Source organism: Hevea brasiliensis, chromosome 18 (assembly GCF_030052815.1).
Source record: "Hevea brasiliensis isolate MT/VB/25A 57/8 chromosome 18, ASM3005281v1, whole genome shotgun sequence".
NCBI lineage: Eukaryota > Viridiplantae > Streptophyta > Magnoliopsida > Malpighiales > Euphorbiaceae > Hevea > Hevea brasiliensis.
In genome coordinates this window covers 50,460,331-50,480,426 of record NC_079510.1, presented here as the reverse complement: position 1 = coordinate 50,480,426, position 20,096 = coordinate 50,460,331, and the positions used below count along the sequence as shown (strand labels likewise).

The window sequence follows — 20,096 nt, the reverse complement described above, 5'->3', positions numbered from 1 at the left end:
ATTTTAGCTAGCATTACTGCACTAATTCAGTGCAGCTGTAGCAATCTTATTTGCTGAACTTGCCAATTCTGAAATTTTGTGGCTTTTTTTTTTTTGCCCTTTTACAGGTTGACCACTTTCCGCATTTTTAATTTAATTTTAGGCACATACAAAGCAACATGACATCACATTTCCTCTCAGATTGATCAAAATCCTATTATTTATTTCAAAGGTCAGAAAATGAAAATGCTCAGGGTTGTCCAAACTAAATATCAAAATGAAACAGAATGATAAAATGATAAAAATAAAATAAAAATCTTGGTTGTTGTTGGAACATAGACCAGAATGGCTCATCATTTTACTCTCATTTGCTGAAAATGTTGTTTTAAAGCAAACCCAGAATGCCTGTGAGCTATCCATTTTTAATGCACCTGGTCTGCATAAAAAAGTGCATCCTCCCCTTTTAATTAGAAGGGGCTTAAGGATGGAGTTATCTACCTTCAAATGGGGACATACTCATCTCATTTGTACAACATATATAGCTTCTTTCCTTCTGAACAGTGTTTTTAAAGCAATTTGAAACAGAACAGTTGGTTCATCGAGTCGTGGAAATGTTTCTTTGCCGCTCAGCATGGAAACTACAGCTGCCGTAGTTGGCCTATCTGCAGCTTGGTCTTGAACACAAAGAAGTGCGCTTTGAGTACATCTCATTACCTGAGATGATGAAAATTAGTCGGCTAATGCTTCATCCATCAAGTTCAAAGCATTGCTTTCAGACCACAATTTCCATGCCTGAAATGGTTTATAAATGTCAATATGAAATTATAAAGTCCACAAAAAAAAATATATGTATATAAAAGTAAGTCTGGACTTACATAAGCAGGGAGGCTTAAATATTGTTCATCATTACAGAAACTGTTGTTCTTCTTGCCATAGACAATTTCCAATATCAAGACTCCAAAGCTGACCACGTCAGATTTTTCAGAAAATATCCCACCCAGTGTATCCTCAGGAGACATGTATCCTCTGAAGATAGTAAGATGCTAATGATCAACAACTGAATCTAATAAAGGATATCTACCGACATTTTATAATATAAACACACAAAACAGGAAGAGTTCACATTGGTGAGATATCAATATAAAACACTAACTGTCATTTGCTTCATATAAATTGCCTCATCTACTGCAAAATATCATATGCCATGATACAAGAATGAATTTGCAGGCAAATTTCCTCAAAAATTGTTATTCTAAATTACGTCTGAAGCACCTTGTCATTTGGAAAGTTAGCTCAATTGCTAATTCACATATTGCAAAAGTTAGTTTTTACTTTCCCTAACTGATCTCCACATTGAGATGCTTGGCCATAGCAGCATACATCAACTGTCAGTTTAGAAAGGAAAGAAAGCGTGCTTGAAAAGAAAACATAGTACTCGCATATATTCTTCAAAAAGGAAAGGACGCTTATAATGTTCCCACAACCCTATGGGTATCGACTATATCTTGTGTCCCTTGAAACATCCGTGCTAACCCAAAATTTAATATTTTGAGGTTCATCTCCTCATCCAAGAGAATATTGCTGACTTTCAAATCTCGGCGTATAATTCTCAAAACAGAATCTCGATGGAGATAAAGAAGTCCTTGAGCAACACCCTGAATAATATTGAAGGGTTTCAATCAAGCTCTCTTCTTTTAGTTGGATCTAAAAAAATGCACAAATTGAAAATGAATCAGTTGTGCTAGTAATATCTGTCATATGATAAAGTGATCCGACGAAAAATTTAGATACATTGGTTCAAAGAAGCAATATTTCTTTTTCAATTTTCCATAATCCAGTGATAACAAGGGCATTATGTCCAACAAGACTGTTACAAAATATTTAAAAAAACAGAGATCACTTCACTACATAGCTGAGTAATTGAGATGTGTCAGCATTCCTATAAATAGTGTAAGTCCTTATGCATTCTTATCGGGTCAGAAAGGAATGTTAAATGGTAAACTGCAAATCAAAGCAACTGTGAAAATAACGCACCTAAAATGTTATAATTTTATTGAAAAAAAGCAGGATAGAACGAGCAGATATACATCTAACAAGAAATCTTTGACTAGTTAAGACCAACCAAATAGAAATATATCCAAGCTTTTGTTGGACGTGTACTCATAAATTAATATCCTCTCTTTTCTTGCAATACAGCAACCAAGGAGTGCAACCAGATTTCTGGGATGGAGTTTGGAGATCAGCAGGATTTCATTCTTAAACTCTTCTGTGCCTTGCCCTGACCTGCTTGAAAGTCTTTTGACAGCTACCACCTTCCCATCTTTTAGTTTCCTCTGTAAAAAGTTCACAAATTAACAATCTAATCATGTATGCACTTTTTTGTCAGATAGATCTGATTAATCAACTTATAAACTGAACTGAAACCTCCAAGCCCAAGTTTGTTTGCAGTGTTGAAGTTATCAGTTGCAACCAATATGCTTTCAAAATCAAATATAGGCAGCTCTAGCAAATTAAATTCTTTTAAACTGCTCCCCCTTGTATGTTGCAGTGGAGTGTTTGTTGAAGTGTCAATTGTATTTGCCATGTCAAAGCACCAAGGGGTTTCTTCTATCTTCCCCAATTTTTCAAGGAATTATTAAATTCCAAATCAATAAGCTCAAATATTTAAAGCATCATGTCCCAAATTTAAAGACAATAAAAGATAAAAAGTTAATCTAACATGAAGATCTATTTTTCTAACAGGAAACTTATGAGGACAATACCAATAAACTTTAAGCAACCAAAGTGATGAATTTATTTTTGAATTAAGGTTGCATTATTGGTTATGGGATTCCATATTTAATAAACACTCCATATCAACCATAAAGATCAAAGAAACAACGGAAGACAGAAGAAAAAGCTATAGATCAATACAAATTTTCATCACCGCTACATAAAATGGATATATTTCAGTTTCAGTTTCATCAAATTTTTATATGATACAGCCATAACATCCTATTGGCCATAAGCTCCATCTAAAAGGTACGCAAAATGGGGAAGATTTGAAATTAAACTTTCTATGTAAGAATATAAATTGAAAGTCTGGAGCAAATAAAGAACCATAGAAAATTTCAAAGAAAACATTAAAGAACCAAATTAGAAGACTCTCAATCGTTAAAAGTTTAATTTCCAAGGAAGCATTTGCTTGAAAAATCATCACATCATTCTTTTCATATTCTCAAAAAAAGAGCTAGGGATCAAAACATAAGATAAGGAGAAAGGTCAGAGGGAATTTGAATACCTACGTCTACAGTGCCCTAGGTGGAGCATATGCCTAGTTCGGGAGTGTAGCAAATTCTATCTTAAGTATGAGGAGAAAAAGGAAAATTCAATGGTTTAATGAGGTGCCTATAATTAGCACCTCTACATCCTTCAAGATAATAAACAATGTTGATCTTTAGAACCTCAGAGTTTTTGTTGGCTTAAATTTACATGACAGGTTTTCAAAGTGATGTTATCATAAGTAACCAAATAGTAAAAGACATAAAAGGTCTCAAGATCAGTTATAAAACTGGGGAATAGATCTTTCTAACCTCTCAGTTCTCACCTTTTTTCTTAATCCTTTGCTTAGTTCTCCACCTGGACAAGCCATAAATAATGATACCCAAGATGGTTGCAATTAAAATGGCTTTGATGACAATGATAACCTCTTGTTGAAACTTCTCTTTCACTGAAAATTTAAATAAATAGCGACATTAGTACAAACACTTTTTCTTCTGATTTTACCAACAAGATTAATAATCTTAAAAGGATTGTTCATAAAAGAAAAGAAGAATGATTGAAAAAGAAAAAATCATCCTGAAAATTTTGCAAGTGCAAGATATTGGACCTAATTCTGAATATGCTAAGCGAAGAAAAAGTTCTTCTCCAGAAGAGGATAACTCCTGCATATCTATAAGGTCTCCAGTCCAAAACATGCAACCAATTCCACATGCATATGCATAAGCATTGCAAGAACAGTTACTCATGCACCATAGATAACATAAATTTGCATCCTCAATCTTCAATATGTCAGAAAAGTCAGGTAGTTTTACCCCACTCAATTTCCAAAAACCCATCTCCTTTCCCTTTTTCAGCCCTAAAGGCATTTGTACTATTATGACAACGCAAATCTGCTTGCCTCTTGCACCCCCGTGTCCAGTTTCCTTTGCTCCATTCCTCATTTGACTGTGGCACAAACCCCTTCAAGCATTTACAGATAAGCGGTCTAGATTTTTGACAAACCCCATATGGTCCACATGCTCCATAGATGTCACATTGATTACTAGGTATCATCCAACTAGAATACGACTCCTTGTCAATAGCCCAATGCATTAACTTCAGAGATCCTGTAGATGAAATCACCATGTTTGAAACAATGGAGCTGTTGAATAGAGTCAGGCATAAAATGTGTTCCTCATAGTCCCTAATTCCATTGATGTAATATTTACATACTTCTAATGAATCTATATCTGGAGCTCCCACAAAATTCGATCCCTTCCATTGCCGGCTTCTCCAATAAGGCTTTGACCCTTACCAAATAAAAATTTGTGGTGGTGTCTGCCTTGCAAGTCCAACAAGAAAATTCCCAGGTGGTGGATCACCATCACTTTTCCAAGAAGTCAAGTCCCTTAGCTCACCAATTCTACCATTAGCCGTTATTTCTATGCCAGGCAACAAAGTATTAGAAGGATGATGAAAACTATTCCAGTGTTTCCTGTTAAACTGTTATTCAAAACAAACCTTCCATCATCTGAAAGCACAGCAACCGTACCATTTGATGCAGAAGAAGTATTGGTTGACCATAGAGTGTTTTGTTGCCCATCCACAAGCTTCAAATTTCCATCAGTGCTAATTGTTAGATGGGCAGTGGAGTCTGTAGCTGGCTTTTCTCTGTTGGCTACCCAAACGACAGTTCGGGGAGCAATTTTCTTATACCATATTCCCACATATTGATTGCTGGAATTTTCAGGACTAAAGAAGCCTAATTCAAAAATCTGATGAGGAGAGACAAGAGTATATCCTTGTAAGAATGGTTGTGAAGGAGTTATGTTATAAACTTCAATGCTGTATTGTAAAGGAAACAAGTAGAGCAAGAAAAATGAAAAGAATAGAAAGCTAGAAGTGCTTTCCCAACCATTCTCCATAGGAACATATCATAGAAAGAAGAAATCAAGTTTGTATAAATGAAAAAAAATAGCATGATCAAAAGTCTCCGAAGGGTGCTGTACACTAGTATCTATAACTTGGATTAATCAACCAAGAATCTGATATGAATTGAAAAAAGAAGAATCTATTTTCTATCTGTTCTTTCCTAGTCATCATCGTTGACATTCTACATTATCTGAATTTCATGGATAAGCAATATAAATTTAGGGATATAAGCAAAAACCACCCTTGTTTTCTATGAACACAATTCGAATCTGTCTCAATTCTTGTTGGAAGTTTCTGAAATACGGCTATATATATATACACACACACTTCCTCTGCATAGCTGACAAATTATTATCGACCATTAAGCCTCCATTGAATTAAAAAAAAAATAAGGATGAACTCACCACAATTTGCCCAACCCACAATCCCAGAAGCCAGAGCCCAATTGCATGACGAGTGAATCACCCGAAAGAACATAAATTGGACCACTCTGCTTCGTCTTTGTACAGAAGGAAACCAGCAGAGAAGTGGAAAGAAGGTAGATTTTTTTGGACTTTCTTTGCCACACCGGGTCTACGGTGGATCAACAAACAAGGTGAATTGTGATGGGCTGTTGTTGGCCCATCTAGGCTGAGCTACTGAAATTTCTGATGGGCTCGATCTGTTATTTAACAATGGTGGGAATCTGTAGATGATGGGCCGGAGAAAGCCTGTGAAGTATTTTATCAAGAATTATATTATGTTTATTTATTTTCAAAATTACATCCCTAACAGTTCATTTACTTTATATAACTAATACGATATTACTTATTGTAATAATTTATTATACTAATCTTTTTTTATAAATAATGATTAATTCACGTGCAAATTGAGATGCAATAATCCAAAATTTAAACATAAATTATCAAATACCAAGTTTATTTTTTATGATTTGTTTGTTGATCAGAATTTCGAATGACGAGTGGTTGAACACATTTCCTCTGACTCGGCCATAACAGCATCTAATCATTTTTAATTGCAAGAGGCCAAAAGCATTTTTAATATTCATTAGGTGGATATAGACAAAGATATATGCAATTTAGGGATATATATTACAGATGGGTACATTTTGTCCTGAGTTGATCAACATCTCATAAATAAATGCTTTTCTTTGTTTTGAAGATTCTGCTTCCAGAAATGCAATCCTCATTGTCCAAGCCTGAAGTGAGAAAGTTTGAACTCAACCCCAAGTCATTGCTAGTGCTGGAATTTCTTGCTAACCCACATAGAAAAAGTTAATGGAAACAAGTTCCAGTATGAACATGGTAATGAGCAAAAGAAAAAACAATGCAGGAATGCCCCAAAAAAACAAAATTGATTGACAAAATTCTAAACAGATGTTGAATTTACTTGCATAATAAAATGATGCAAGAGAGTGGGAAAGGGAGATACTCGAATGGTAATCATCTCCCAACAATCATTGTAACTGTCACATCATTTGAGGATACAATTTCCTGACCTTCAGGATAGATTTCAGATGTATCTATGGAGGCTCTCATTGAAGTGTAAGTGGGTTGCCTAGGCAATGGCAGGGTTGGACTACTGCTTTCTAGCATTAAAATCACAGATGACATGGTTGGTCTATGAACCGCAGAATCTTGCACACACAACATCCCTACTTGTATGCATTTTAATACTTCATTCTTGCAACACGAATCTCGAATCAATGGATCAACAAGCTCCATTGCTTTATCTTCATGCCAAAGTTCCCATGCCTGAGATCAGCCAAAGTTCAACACCGATAAATGGAGAATAAGGGACATGAAATTTTGGAGCTTATCATAAAGAAAGCTCAACTAAAAAACATTGCAAATATACTTACATAAGCGATGAGGCTGACATGATCGGTTAAACGAAAGCTGGTGTTCCTCCGGCCACTTACAATCTCTAATAGTAACACTCCAAAGCTATAGACATCAGACTTCACTGAAAATAAGCCTTCCATTGCATATTCAGGTGACATATAGCCACTGCAATTCAAGAAGCAAGAAGTCAAATTGAGATTAATTAATTGTTTGCTGCGGTTGAATTATGGATCATCTGATATACAATTTTTACTTACTATGTGCCAACAACTCGGTTTGTGTTCAATTCATTTTGGTTTCCCCCAAATATTCTAGCCATGCCAAAGTCTGAAATCTTTGGATTTAGTTCCTCATCCAACAAAATGTTGCTAGCCTTTAGGTCTCGATGAATGATTCTGAGTCTTGAATCTCGATGAAGATAAAGAAGACCTCTAGCAATCCCCTCAATAATATTGAACCTCTTTGTCCAGTCTAATAATGCCTGCTTTGCAGGGTCTGCCAATATGTTCACAATAAAATGGAAACAATTAGCAATCAGTAAGAATAGTTATTTATGTGTCTTAACATGGATTTCTGGCATCAGCAAAAGGAACTTACCAAAAAGAAAGAAATCCAAGCTTTTATTTGGCATGTATTCATAAAGCAGCATCTTCTCTTCTCCCTGAATACAGCAGCCTAGTAATCTAACAAGATTTCTGTGTTGTAATTTAGCAATCAGTATGATTTCATTCTTGAACTCCTCTAAACCTTGGCCAGAGATTCTTGAAAGCCTTTTTACAGCTATTTCTTCTCCTCCAGGAAGCTTTCCCTGTCAATAAAAGTGAAAAATACTAAACATAAACTCAGCTTTCCAAATTTCATTCCACATGATTAACATTAATACTCACCTTGTAGACATGACCAAATCCCCCCTGGCCAAGCTTGTTTTCTTCAGAAAAATTGTTTGTAGCTGCTGCTACAGAATTAAAATTGAACAATGGCAAATCAGGACCATTTACTTGGCTCCCTTCAATGACTAGGTCAGCTGGTCCAGACATCTCTGATGAATATTCTTTACTCTTGCTCACATCGGAAACTGTTATCTCATTCTTTCTCATCAATGAAACGGAGGTAGGTGTCGGCAAAACTGAAACTGAGAAAAAGAACAACAGAGAAAAATATAAGTTAGCATAAAGAGGCAAAACTATGTACCCTAACATGCCTTGAGGAAACCTTTATATTTAATTCAACAAACAAGAAAATTCAAAACCTCACCTTTGAGTTTTCTTTTTAGGCACCAGAGTAACCATACAGATATAGCTAGGAAGACCACTCCAGCCACAACAATTAGTGCTATCACAGCTGCAGATAATCTCTTGCCATCTGCATTAGATAAACAAATCAGAAAATCAAGATTTTTGCAAAATTTCTTATTTTTCTCTCTTATTATTCATCCAAAATAAACAGAAATATAGAAGGTTAACTAGATTGGTTGATTGGTCCATAAACGTGAGAGACAAGTCACCTAAATGGAACCTTGAATGTCCTACATTTTCTTGGATTTTTTTTTATTAGACACCTAAATTTTCTCTCTTATTTTAATTCTGAAATTTTATATGAAACCAGAATCATCTACTGAACTGTAATACATCAAACAGAAACAAGGAAAAAGGGAAATGAACTTACCAAATTCAGAAGCAGCAAGACGTAGATTCATAGCATTCCCAGGTTTGCCAAAATTCTGCATATCAATCAAGTCTCCATTCCATATCATGCATCCAATATTTTCAACTACTGCATAGGCGTTACATGAACAGTTGCTTAAACACTTTTTCTCACAATCCTCCGAGAGGACCCCAGTATAGACAGAAGCAAAATCTGGCAATTTATTGCATCTGAACTTTTTAAAACCATCTTGTTCTGCTGTACTGATGTTTCTCTGGCACTGCAATTCTGTTTTTCTCACACACCCACCTGACCAATTCCCCTTTGTCCATTGCCCTGGATTCCTTGGATCAAATCCTTCCATACATGTGCATTTTGGATTAGGTAATGCAGTACAGATCCCGAAATTGCCACAATAATTGTAGAGTTCACAGTTATTAGCAGGCTGTTGTTGGATTGGAACCCACTTGTTTTCGCTTTCATTCCATCTCGACTGCTCTTCTATTCCATCCCAACGTATTTGAAACCTTATCAAATCAGAACTATTTGATAGAGTATACGTAAAATCGTTATCAATATACTTAAATCCGTATCTGTAATTAGCGACAAGTGTCATATTTGGCACACCTTGAAATATTCGTTCATCCCAGTACCCGCTTCTCCACCGCCTCCTTGAATGCTCCCAAATCACTATCTGCAGCGCTCCATTAGAATCAACTCCCATGGAAAAGTTTCCTAGTGACGGATCACTTGCAGATTTCCAAGAAGTGAATGGCTTTTGCTCTCCTGAAGAAGCAAGAATTCTCATGTTTGGCAAAAAAGTATCGGTGGGATGTTTGAAGCTTTCCCAGTAGATCGTTTTATTGTCACTGCTTAAAAGTTTGAGATTACCTCCTTTTTCAAGAATTGCTACTCCGTCGCCAGATGGAACTGAAGTATTGCTCGACCAAACTGAAATATTGTTTCCATCTTTAACAGTCAAATTTCCATCTTTACCGAAGGTAAAGACCCCTTCTGTATCAAAGATTGGTTTCTCTCTATTAGCAACCCAGATGACAGGCTGACCCTGAGCCTTGTGATACCTTATACCAACATATCGCAAAGAAGAACTTTCAGGGCTAAAGAAACCCAGTTCAAAATTTTCATCGACTGATACTAAGGTTTCACCATCTCTAATTGATTGGCCTTGTGTGATTCTGTCAATTCCATGGCAGAACAGAACCAGAGAGAACAGAGAATAAAAGAATGAGAAAAGAAAAACAGATTTCTTGCTCATGAAGGCCATTTTTTTTTTATTTACAAACTCTGATCAAGAACAGGCTAGATACTAGACGAGAAGAAAGGGAGAAAAGTAATTAAGGATGTTCACATTCAAAGAAAAGACCCAAGAGCCTCAATGGCTGACCAATGGTAGTGGTTCTGGTGGAAGCTGACTGTGGCATTAGCATGAGAAATTAGAATTAAAAACCATTTTGGCTTTTAGGTGGACGCTACAGACTTGAGGGAATCATTTTACCTTGATAGGATAATCTTGTTTGCAGTTTTGATCAATAAAATGAAAAAGGAAAAATACAATATATTGGGTTGGTTTAGGTCAAAAGATTTCAAAATCACTCGTCATTGAATCATTGACATGGCTTGAGAAAGCAGCATCTTCTCATAAGAACGATTTGTGGCTCAGGGAAAAAAAAAAGAAAAAAGTATGTATGTGATTTTCCTTTTCATTTGAATTCGATTGATATGTGACCCATTTTATTCACATAAAATTGAAGGAATTAATCAGCATGATGACATAAAGAATAACTTATTGGCTTTTTTTTTTTTTTTATCAATACTTATTGGCTTGATTGTCACAGTTTTGGATTTGTCTGAAGAGCTTTTTTATAACTTTTGAATGTTCCATTTCAATGAAATTCTTTTACCTTTATGTTAAAGTGGGATTCTTCCTTTTTAAATAAGTAAATAAATAAATATGGCATTTTGGCGTTCCACATCATTTATAAAAAATGCATGTGTTGAGTTAAGAATTTTATTAAAATTATTATATTGATCAATTTTCGTCATTGAATCCAATGTACATATACTCTTTACTTTCTGGACAAAAAAAAAATTATGTTTTCTCTTACAATTTAAAAGATAACTTCAGTATATAATAATAAGTGTATTTATTGAGTTGAGTGCTATTCGAATCTCTCTCTCTTTTTAATATATTTCACATTATTATGTTATTCTTCTTTCATATCTTTGCACATTAATGAAAACACAAGAGGGAAAAATGAAATGGGTATGCATCAAAAGTAGGAGAAATTTCTGAAATTGTATTTTTTTTTTTTGGGCACAAGGTCAAGAACATTACAGAGATTGAAAATAAAAATGGTCACGATTTACGCTTAAATTAAAATTAAACGATGGCAATTAAACACAAGTTCAGACTACCAGAATGATTTGGAAAAGCAGTAAGATTGGAATTTTATATACAAATTCTTTTTATAGCAACTTGGAGGCTAGGTGTTATATTTTTCAGAAGGGAAGGCGTGTCTGTGATACCACAGAACACCAACTTGGACTGTGCATAAGACCCCACCCATGTGGAACTTTCAATAACAAGGAATTTTAATACCTAAAAAGAAAAGAGTTGGTGAAACGACAAACGAAGTCCCGCGTGAAAAATAATTTCAATTAATTAATAATTGTTCCATTAACAAGTTGCTTAAGAGTAACTGTAAATGGAATAGGGCCTGACTAAAGTTGGACCATCATCGTGTGTTCTACGTGTCCTGCATCTGCCTTCGACATGGACTGTATGGAAGAATGGAAGCGGTTGCTTGATACATGTGGGTCCTCTTCTACTATGCTCAACCAGGATTTCTGGCTTCTGCTACCAGGAAATGGCTCTCTTTTGGTTTTTTTTTTTTTTTTTTTTTTTATAATTTAAATTAGCGCATTAAGATAAATTAATTAGTTATTTATTATTAAATTATCACCCAAAATCTGATAAATATTTCTAATTTAGAGTATACCTCCTAACTTAATGTTATTTTTATATTAAGTTGAATTTTTAATTAGATTAAAATTATTAAAATTATCACTGTAAATAGAAATATTATAGAGAGACACTTGGTTGTGTCCATTAATAAAGGGCTTTGCTCATTATAGTCTTATAAAGGCTTTGGCTTAAGTTAAAGAAGGTGCATGGTCCAAGAAAAAGAGGAAAAGGTTATTATTCATTATAGCCTGTGGTGGAAGAAGGTTTCGACTTAAGATTGAGAAAGTGTATAAAATTCAAGAGAAAAGAATTTTATCCATTGATAGAGCTATTGCCATGTAGTAGGGTGTATGAGATAGACAAAGTATATTGGGTTTTGTCTAGGAGACTAAGTAGTTATGTAACAAAGATCTCTTGAGTGTAATTGGATTAATGGGTAGTATAATTTTAAATTTATAAGTTAACGATTTATTTATTGATAGTGAAAGATGTCATTACTTGTGAATATAGCCCTGTATTAAAAGAGTGAGCACATAAATTTTATTATTGTGATTTGTTTGCTTTATTTATTTAGGAGAGGGAAAGAAGAAGATTGGATTGCTCATAATTTAATTAAAATATTATTATTTTTAGTATAATAATAGAAAGAGTGTGAACATTGGTTGATTGAGATAAATATTTTCAAATTAATTTATATGTATTAAAATCAAAATTTTTATATGATTTTAAGATTATACTCTTTTATATTAATTTAATATATTTAATGAAAATTTATAAATAAATTTATATTACTTTTAGAAGAGTTTTCATCTTATCATTTAAGTCAATTCATTAAGTAAATAGTGCAGGTAGCTTTAATTAAGTGATAACGAAGTCATTTTCAAATTGTAAAGTCTCAAGTTAAGATTCAATTATAAAAAAAAAAAAAAAAAAAAAAAAAAGTGAAGGTGCTTTAGCCCAAGCACCTTCTTCTTGTTGAAATTGAGGGAGAAATAAGAAAGACACCGACCAGTTACTGTTAGGAAGAAACAATGTATTCAAAGAAGGAAGTGAGGAAGGATTCCTAAAGCTGGAAAGCAAGCTAGCTACTGCACTGGAGAACCAATTATAGAAAAGTAGGTTAGGACGGTGAGATATACAACATTTTCCCAGTCAAATTTATGATGAGTTTTTCTTTTCTTTTCTTCTTCGAAGAGGTTTTGAAATTTAGAAAAATTGTAGAATACATAGTAGCGTGATAAATGTGAGAGTGCTCTAAAAATGAAAAAATTGGGAGCTGTTCATAGGTATTCAAATTACACCTATATTAGTTTCCTGCGACATAATTGTTAAAATTTTCCTGAGAAAATGAGAAAAAGTTGAATAAAACGTTAATCACTGTATAAATTTTTATGAAAATTGAACACTTATCATATATTTGTTGCATATCACACTTATTTTCTAATATTAGATTGTAAGAAAAACTTTATATAAAACCATGTGTTTAGGTTTTATCACTTTGTGAAATAATATAATTATCTTATTTATGAAGATATTTTAAGAATGTTAACTGCACTATATTCTCTATTTAAATATATTTTATTTTTATAGGTAAAAAAAGAAAAAGGAATAGTCGGGATATAATTATTTTTTTTTTTTATAATAGAAATAGATAATGTGAAAATCATGGCAATTTTAGAGAAATCTTTATTCTAATATAATTGTTGGCCTACAGGTTCAAGTTATTATGTAGGAGTGGACTTCTTGATATAACTCTCCCATACCCCCACCAGTTAGCCCAGGGAAATCGTGTCAAAAATTCCGAGGTCCTGAATTTAGGACAATCAGAAAAGTAAATGTTACGAGATATTTAAAATAGGGTTTTCCAATACACAAGTTTTCATATTTCTTGTAAAAGAATTTCCTGGAAAAATTTTCCACAGACTTGGCATGCACTTTACAAATCTATTTTGAATTGTATTTGGCCTCTAGCAGAATTACAATCAGTGAATGAGCTCTAAGTGTGTGTAGATACATATTTTCTACTCGTAAATCATTCAGCACACGTCTATCTGCCTTCAACACCTGCAATTGAAACAATGTTGATGGAAAATCTCTTCCGTCTCTGCTGTCAGGAATCTGTATCTAAATTAATCTGCTTTTCAGAAAATGCTGGTTGCTTGGGAGTTGGAAGATCCACAACTTCACTGTTTAGCAGTGAAATGACAGTAGAAATAGCTGGTCTATCTCTATCTAAATCTTGCACACATTGCAGACTTACATGTATGCATCCCAAAATCTTATATTGAGCACGTATCAGATATTACTGGATCTAACAACAGAACTCCAAACGCATATCAGATATCTCAAAATCTCTGTTGGATTTGAAGGAAGAAAAACTAAGAACATATTTACGCTATAACAAGTAGAAGAGAAAAGACGTAAATTTATTACTAAAAACAGAGGATTTACAAACACAAATTTAAAGCTTTTTTCTTTCTTTTTTTCCTCATTTTGCTAGATATCTTAAACTCTCTTTTCAACCCTTTCAAGTTCTCTCTGCACTCTCTATTTCCAGCAGCAATTCTCAGTCTTTCCAGCAGCAGCATTCTTTTCCTTTTATATGGAAAGAATGCTTTCTTTAGTTAACATAGCCCATACTTGCACCATGCTTGGGTATGGCTGTTTCTTTACTTGTACACATATATTTTTACCTACTAAATCTCATCAACTCCAACACTCCTCCTTGATGAGATTTTTGTTGGAGCTGTGAATTCAGTCAAGTCTTCTAGTATCTTCAAATTTCTGATTTGTTTGGTTGTTTTGGAGCACATCTCTTCAAGTTTGATGATTTTCTTTTGCTTTGATGGAGCACTTCTCTCCATGTTTGTTGTTGGTGGAGCACATCTCTCCAACTCTTTCATGGAGCCCTTCTCTCCAACAAATCTTGATTGATTTTCTGGTGCAGCTTCCTACCACAATACTCATCTTCTTTCTGGTGCACTTTCTCACCATTTTTTCCTTCTTTTGGGTGCACTTGCTCACCATTGTTCTTCTTTCTTCAAAACAAAATTTCTTCGTCTTGGAACAGCCCTCCTTTTGCAGGCTAACATGAGCTGGCTTAATTATGTAGCTGCTGCCATCTCATTCTTGACAAGAACAAACTCTAACAGGTCCCTCAAGATCAAAAAAGCTCTGATACCATTTGTTGGATTTGAAGGAAGAAAAACTAAGAACATATTTATGCTATAACAAGTAGAAGAGAAAAGACATAAATTCATTACTAAAAACAGAGGATTTACGAACACAAATTTAAGGCTTTTTTCTTTCTTTTTTTCCTCATTTTGCTAGATCTCTCAAACTCTCTTTTCAACCCTTTCAAGTTCTCTCTGCACTCTCTATTTCCAGCAGCAATTCTCACTCTTTCCAGCAGCCGCATTCTCTTCCTTTTATATGGAAAGAATGCTTTCTTTAGTTAACATAGCCCATACTTGCACCATGCTTGGGTATGGCTGTTTCTTTACTTGTACACATATATTTTTACCTACTAAATCTCATCAACTCCAACAATCTCCTCATTTTCATGAAAGCTGTATTTCTTCTCTCGCTTACTATCTCTAACAACAGACCATATTTCTCTAAAAATTATCCTTCCATTGCATATTCGGGAGATGTTTGCATATTCGGGAGACATATAGACACCGCAAGTCATCAGAAAGGCAAAATTAGGATTTTTAAGCTCGTACCATTGATTTGATTAGGGAATGGAATCACAAATGGATTAAGCAACGGTACTTACTAGGTTCCTACAACCCTTCCAGTATTGGCTTGATCTTCATTGACTCCAAATATCCCAGCCAATCCAGGTCTGAAATTTTAGGATACAGTTCTTGGTCCAACAAGATGTTATTTGCCGCCAGATCTCTATGAATAATTCTTAAGTCTGGAATCCCTACAAAGGTAAAGTAGACCTTGACAAATTCCTTCTACAGTATGGAAGCGTTTTCTCCAATCAAGAAGTTCTTTTTTGCGCTTATCTGACATAAATTTCAGCCAAAAACAAGTAGCAGAATTTAAGGGTAAGTGAAAAATGATTTGTTTTATAAAGAAGTCTTGTTTCTTTGGAAGCTAATTTGAAATACAATTAATAGGAATGAGAAGAGCTTTAACCGAAGAGAAATGGATCCAAGATTTTATTTGGCAAGTACTCATAAACTAGTAACTGGTTGTTCAATTTTTATCTTTCTCCATTAAATCACACCTCCATAAGCAGTACCTATGCACCGGACCAAAACCACCCTTATATCAAAATTGCCTGTTGCAGTGGCTAGTCTCTGTAAATTGAACACCGCTATTTCCTGAAGTTTAGGATTCATGTTGTCTACAGGCAAGTTTACATCCAAATGTGTCAGGTGATCTCCCTCCCTTTTTAGTGATAAGGTCTCCCTGCTTATTCTTTTCCTTTTTGGGTTAGATTCATGGTGTGAGTATAATTGCAAATTGCATTTTTATTTTCTGAAAGATTGTAAATGTATTGAAGATAATGAACATGTTAGCTTTACGTATACCTATCCATCTCCAAATAAAAAAAGTGCAGATGGCAGAAATAATTGTTCTTAAAATCAATGTTACACTAACAATAATTTTCTTGTTCTTAATTTGATAAATCAATGTTTACACAATAATTTGTATAACTCGTTAATTATCAAAAAAAAATTACAAAGTAACTGCAGATAATAAATAGAACACAATTATATATATAAAAAATTACAATTAACAGCAGATAATAAATAGCACACCATTGTGATAAGGTTTATCATGATGTATATGTATCCAACGGTAATTATAACTCTTGCACCTACAAGTTAGTTTAGCCGATACATATCTGATACATGCATTTTGCATAGTCATTTAGGTTTAATTTCATGGCTATTTTATTTATTTGTTAGTCACTTTTAGCTAATTTTAATAATTATTTAGATAGTTTTTCATGATTGTCAATTTTTGGATTAAATTGTAATTTTTGCTTTGTTTTCTAGGTAAAATAGTGTTTTTGAGGGACTAAAAATAAATTATGCCAGTGAAGAGTGATTCCTATAGCCAAATATGTCAAAAACAAAGGTTGAAAGTTGAAGAATACAGTGGCCGAATTGTGTATAACTTGCCACATAAGTTGTGAAGTTTTGCATAGGGAGAAGAAGCAATTTTTCATTCCTGCGAAAATCTGCATAAGTCACTGCATGACTTATGCAGACTTACTCCTTGCTTATGCAGCTTCACACAGAGGGCCCAAAACCTACCGAAAACTGCATAAAGGCCTGCATAACTTATGCAGTTTCATAGAGTCTCCAAAGCTTGAAGAAACTGCTCAACCAACCTGCATAGCTTATACAACATCACGGGAAGTACCTGGAATCACCAATTTTGCATGGAATCTGCATAAGAAACTTGCACAACTTGTGCAACTCTTCATAATAAGCTGGTAGAAGATTCTCACATGTAAACTTCACCTCAAACACACCATTTTAGGGCTACTTGTCAGAAAGATATAAATATATCCTTATCTCATTTTAGAAAAAGAGAGAGGAGGGGAGAAAAGAGCAATAGCAGAGGAAGAGTCAGAAAACAGAGCAAAAACATCACCTCTCCATTTCTAAACCAGATTTGAAGTTTTCTTCATTGCTTCCCTATTTCCTACCTTTCTTGTATTGGGTTTCTTAGTTCTTAGCATAGACTCAAGTTTTATTTCCATATTAACTCAGAATTTCTTGTAAATATTATGGATAGTTTGTAGTTTTCATTAGATTCTGGAGTTGGGATGTAATATTTAAGATATTTTGTGAATTTTGATTGGGTAATCCATATTTTGTGGTTTTAATGAAGTTTTATTCATTTCTTGTGTGCTCAATGACATGCTTAGTATAGGATCCCATTAAGTATTATTATTAATCCATGGTTGAAGCACCGAAAGGAGAAAACCTTGTGATAGATAATCAAGAAATTGGACTTAATTAACTTAGATCTAGAAATAGACTAAGGATTTACAGATTAATTAAGAAATTTAATGGGTCTTGATTAATTTTAACTCTACGAAAGTATGATTAGATTGATTAAGGCACTCTTTGTCTCACTCGAAAGAGTATTCAAAGGATTTAAGGATTAATCTCCTTAAAACTCGTAAATTCTATAAGATTGGATAACCAATTTAAAAAATCTCAAAATAGCATGAATATGAACTCCCAAACTCCGGAATCCCCCCTTTTATCATTGTTAATCTCTAATCGAATTTAATTGCTTGCCATTTTAAATCTTGCCATATTTCAATTTGCTTATTTTAATTTGCCGCAAATTTAGTTGAATCATTACATTGGTGAATAGATTATTAATTTTGCATATATAGATTTCACACTTCAATATCTATCAATTTATTGCTTTAATTTCAAAAATAGTTTAAATTAGTCAATTTTTATATCAAAAATTTGATCATTAACATAACTCCTCATGGGAACGATATCTTTTCTATATTACTTGTACGACCTGTGCACTTGCAGTTGGCCACATCAAGTTTTTGGTGCCGTTGCCAGGGAGTTATTTGTTTAAGATTGAATTCTTGATTATTTTAGTTGTTTATAGTTTTTTTTACTTTTGTTATCTTTTCATTTTTTGTGTTTGTTTGTTCTTTTTAGGTACTCTTAATCTTTTATGAGAAGAGCTAAAAGCACAAGTGACACATCCTCATTGTTTAATCCTGAAATTGAGAAATTTTGTAGAGCCAATAAGAAAGAAATCAGAAAAAGGAAAGAAGTCTTGAGAGCAACTGAAATTGAAGCAGAAAAGGCTGATTAAAGAATTAGAATTGGTGGTGGTAATGCTGGAAATGATCGAAACAATGAAAATGCAGCCCAAGGTGAAGAAGTTGTAAATGCTAATGTGCCTAGGGGAAGTATGATGGATCATGCATTTCCTCATTTTGATGACTTGAGAGAGACTATAGCAAGACCAAGAATTGATTCAAATAGCTACAAGATGGATTTTGGGGTTCTTCAAATGATTCAAAATTTCCAATTTGGTAGACATCCTTCCCAAAATCCACACACACATCTAAAGAGGTTTGCTATGATTTGTGATATGCAAAAACAACCTGGAGTATCTGATGATGCAGCAAGATTGAAGCTATTCCCATTCTCTTTGAAGGATAGAGCATTGGATTGGCTTGATTCTTTACCTCACAACTCCATTATAAATTGGGAGCAACTCACTGATGCATTTCTTGCACAATATTTTTCACTTGGAAAAACTCAAGAATTGAGGAATCAAATGACAGCTTTCAGACCAAGAGAAGATGAAACTCTCTATGAATTATGGATGAGATGGAAGGAATTAGAGAGACAATGTCCACATCATGCCATTCTAAAATGGATGATAAACTAGAATTTTTACACCAATGTTACTCCTACAATTAGAGGGATTATTGATGCTCAAACAGGAGGAGAATTTATTATGAAGTATGAAGATGAAGCTTATGAGCTATTAGAGAAAATTGCAAAGAATACTCATCTTTGGAGTAGTCCAAGAGGACCAGCTCTAACTCAAAAGAGGCAAGCTGCTGGAATGTATGACCTTGATCCATTCAACATGATTAATGCAAAGTTTGATGCACTTACAAATGTTTTAGCTAAGAAGATGGAAGATTTAAGTATGTTGGTTAGTTCATCATCATCATCTAGAAGTTCACAACAAGTTGCTTATGCAGAAAGAACTACCAGCTGTGGAGTAGACTATGGAGAGCAAGCTGCATATATCGGTAATTATGGAAACAAACAAATAGGAAATCCTTACTCTCAAACTTATAATCCAGCTTGGAGGAATCATCCCAACTTTTCATGGGGAAATCAGCAAAATCAAGTCCCAAATCAGAATCTTCAGCCACAACATCAACAAGGAATTCCATATCAGCAAAATAGGCAACCATTGCCTAATTTTCAGTAGAGAAACATGAATCTTCCACCAAAATAGCAAGAGCAAAGTTCCACCACAGAAGCTTTATTAGAACAGATTCTTACTAACCAAACTAAGCATGATGAAGAGATGAGAGAGATGAAACCAAGGCTAGAACAGATGCAAACACATAACAGAATGTTGGAAAATTAGATTGCACAACAAGCATTTCCTCAGGTACCAAGTCTTTTGGAAAACTTCCAAGTCAACCAGAAAACCCAAGAGAGCAGTGTCAAGCTATTACTTTAAGAAGTGGGAAGGTTGTAAACAATGAGAAAAGTGAAAAAAAAATGAGAAAAGTGAAAAAAGTGAGAAGAGAGAAAATGAGAAAGAAATTGATGAGAGTGAAAAACAAGAAAGTGAGATAGAAAGTGCAGAAAAAGGTAAAGAGAAAATTGAAGAGAAGGAAGAGAGGTATATACCTCCAGAGCCTTACAAACCACAACTTCCCTTTCCACAAAGATTTTAAAAAGCTAAGCTTGATAAGCAATTTG

At 34.1% G+C, this 20,096-nt stretch overlaps 2 protein-coding genes, 1 non-coding gene and 1 pseudogene across 5 annotated transcripts; all 4 read right to left on the bottom strand.

Moving 5' to 3' along the window:
• Positions 1-284: 284 nt before the first annotated feature.
• On the bottom strand, positions 285-6,055 carry LOC131168976 (G-type lectin S-receptor-like serine/threonine-protein kinase At1g61390). 3 transcript variants are annotated; one of them, XM_058140370.1, is made up of 5 exons: positions 5,556-6,055; positions 3,566-3,688; positions 2,140-2,312; positions 855-1,005; positions 285-771 (listed from the first exon to the last, which is right to left on the bottom strand). In XM_058140370.1, exons 2-5 carry the CDS (start codon positions 3,608-3,610, stop codon positions 709-711), a joined length of 432 nt encoding a protein of 143 aa, XP_057996353.1. In that variant the 5' UTR covers positions 3,611-3,688; positions 5,556-6,055; the 3' UTR covers positions 285-708. The 3 variants fall into 3 exon arrangements, with proteins under 3 accessions (XP_057996353.1, XP_057996355.1, XP_057996354.1); XM_058140372.1 differs by lacking the exon at positions 5,556-6,055 and adding an exon at positions 4,053-4,184; XM_058140371.1 differs by lacking the exon at positions 5,556-6,055 and adding an exon at positions 3,848-4,069.
• LOC110654885 (G-type lectin S-receptor-like serine/threonine-protein kinase At1g61550) lies at positions 3,762-5,144 on the bottom strand (annotated as a pseudogene).
• Positions 6,056-6,209: 154 nt separating the features above from the next.
• Positions 6,210-10,260, bottom strand: LOC110654932 (putative G-type lectin S-receptor-like serine/threonine-protein kinase At1g61610). Its single transcript, XM_021811074.2, has 7 exons — positions 8,661-10,260; positions 8,250-8,357; positions 7,883-8,127; positions 7,593-7,803; positions 7,253-7,490; positions 7,013-7,160; positions 6,210-6,905 (listed from the first exon to the last, which is right to left on the bottom strand). Exons 1-7 carry the CDS (start codon positions 9,922-9,924, stop codon positions 6,594-6,596), a joined length of 2,526 nt encoding a protein of 841 aa, XP_021666766.2. The 5' UTR covers positions 9,925-10,260; the 3' UTR covers positions 6,210-6,593.
• An 8,646-nt stretch (positions 10,261-18,906) lies between these two features.
• Positions 18,907-19,013, bottom strand: LOC131176140 (small nucleolar RNA R71). The gene has a single exon (XR_009146266.1). It is a non-coding gene; the product is annotated as a small nucleolar RNA R71 (small nucleolar RNA).
• Positions 19,014-20,096: the final 1,083 nt, after the last annotated feature.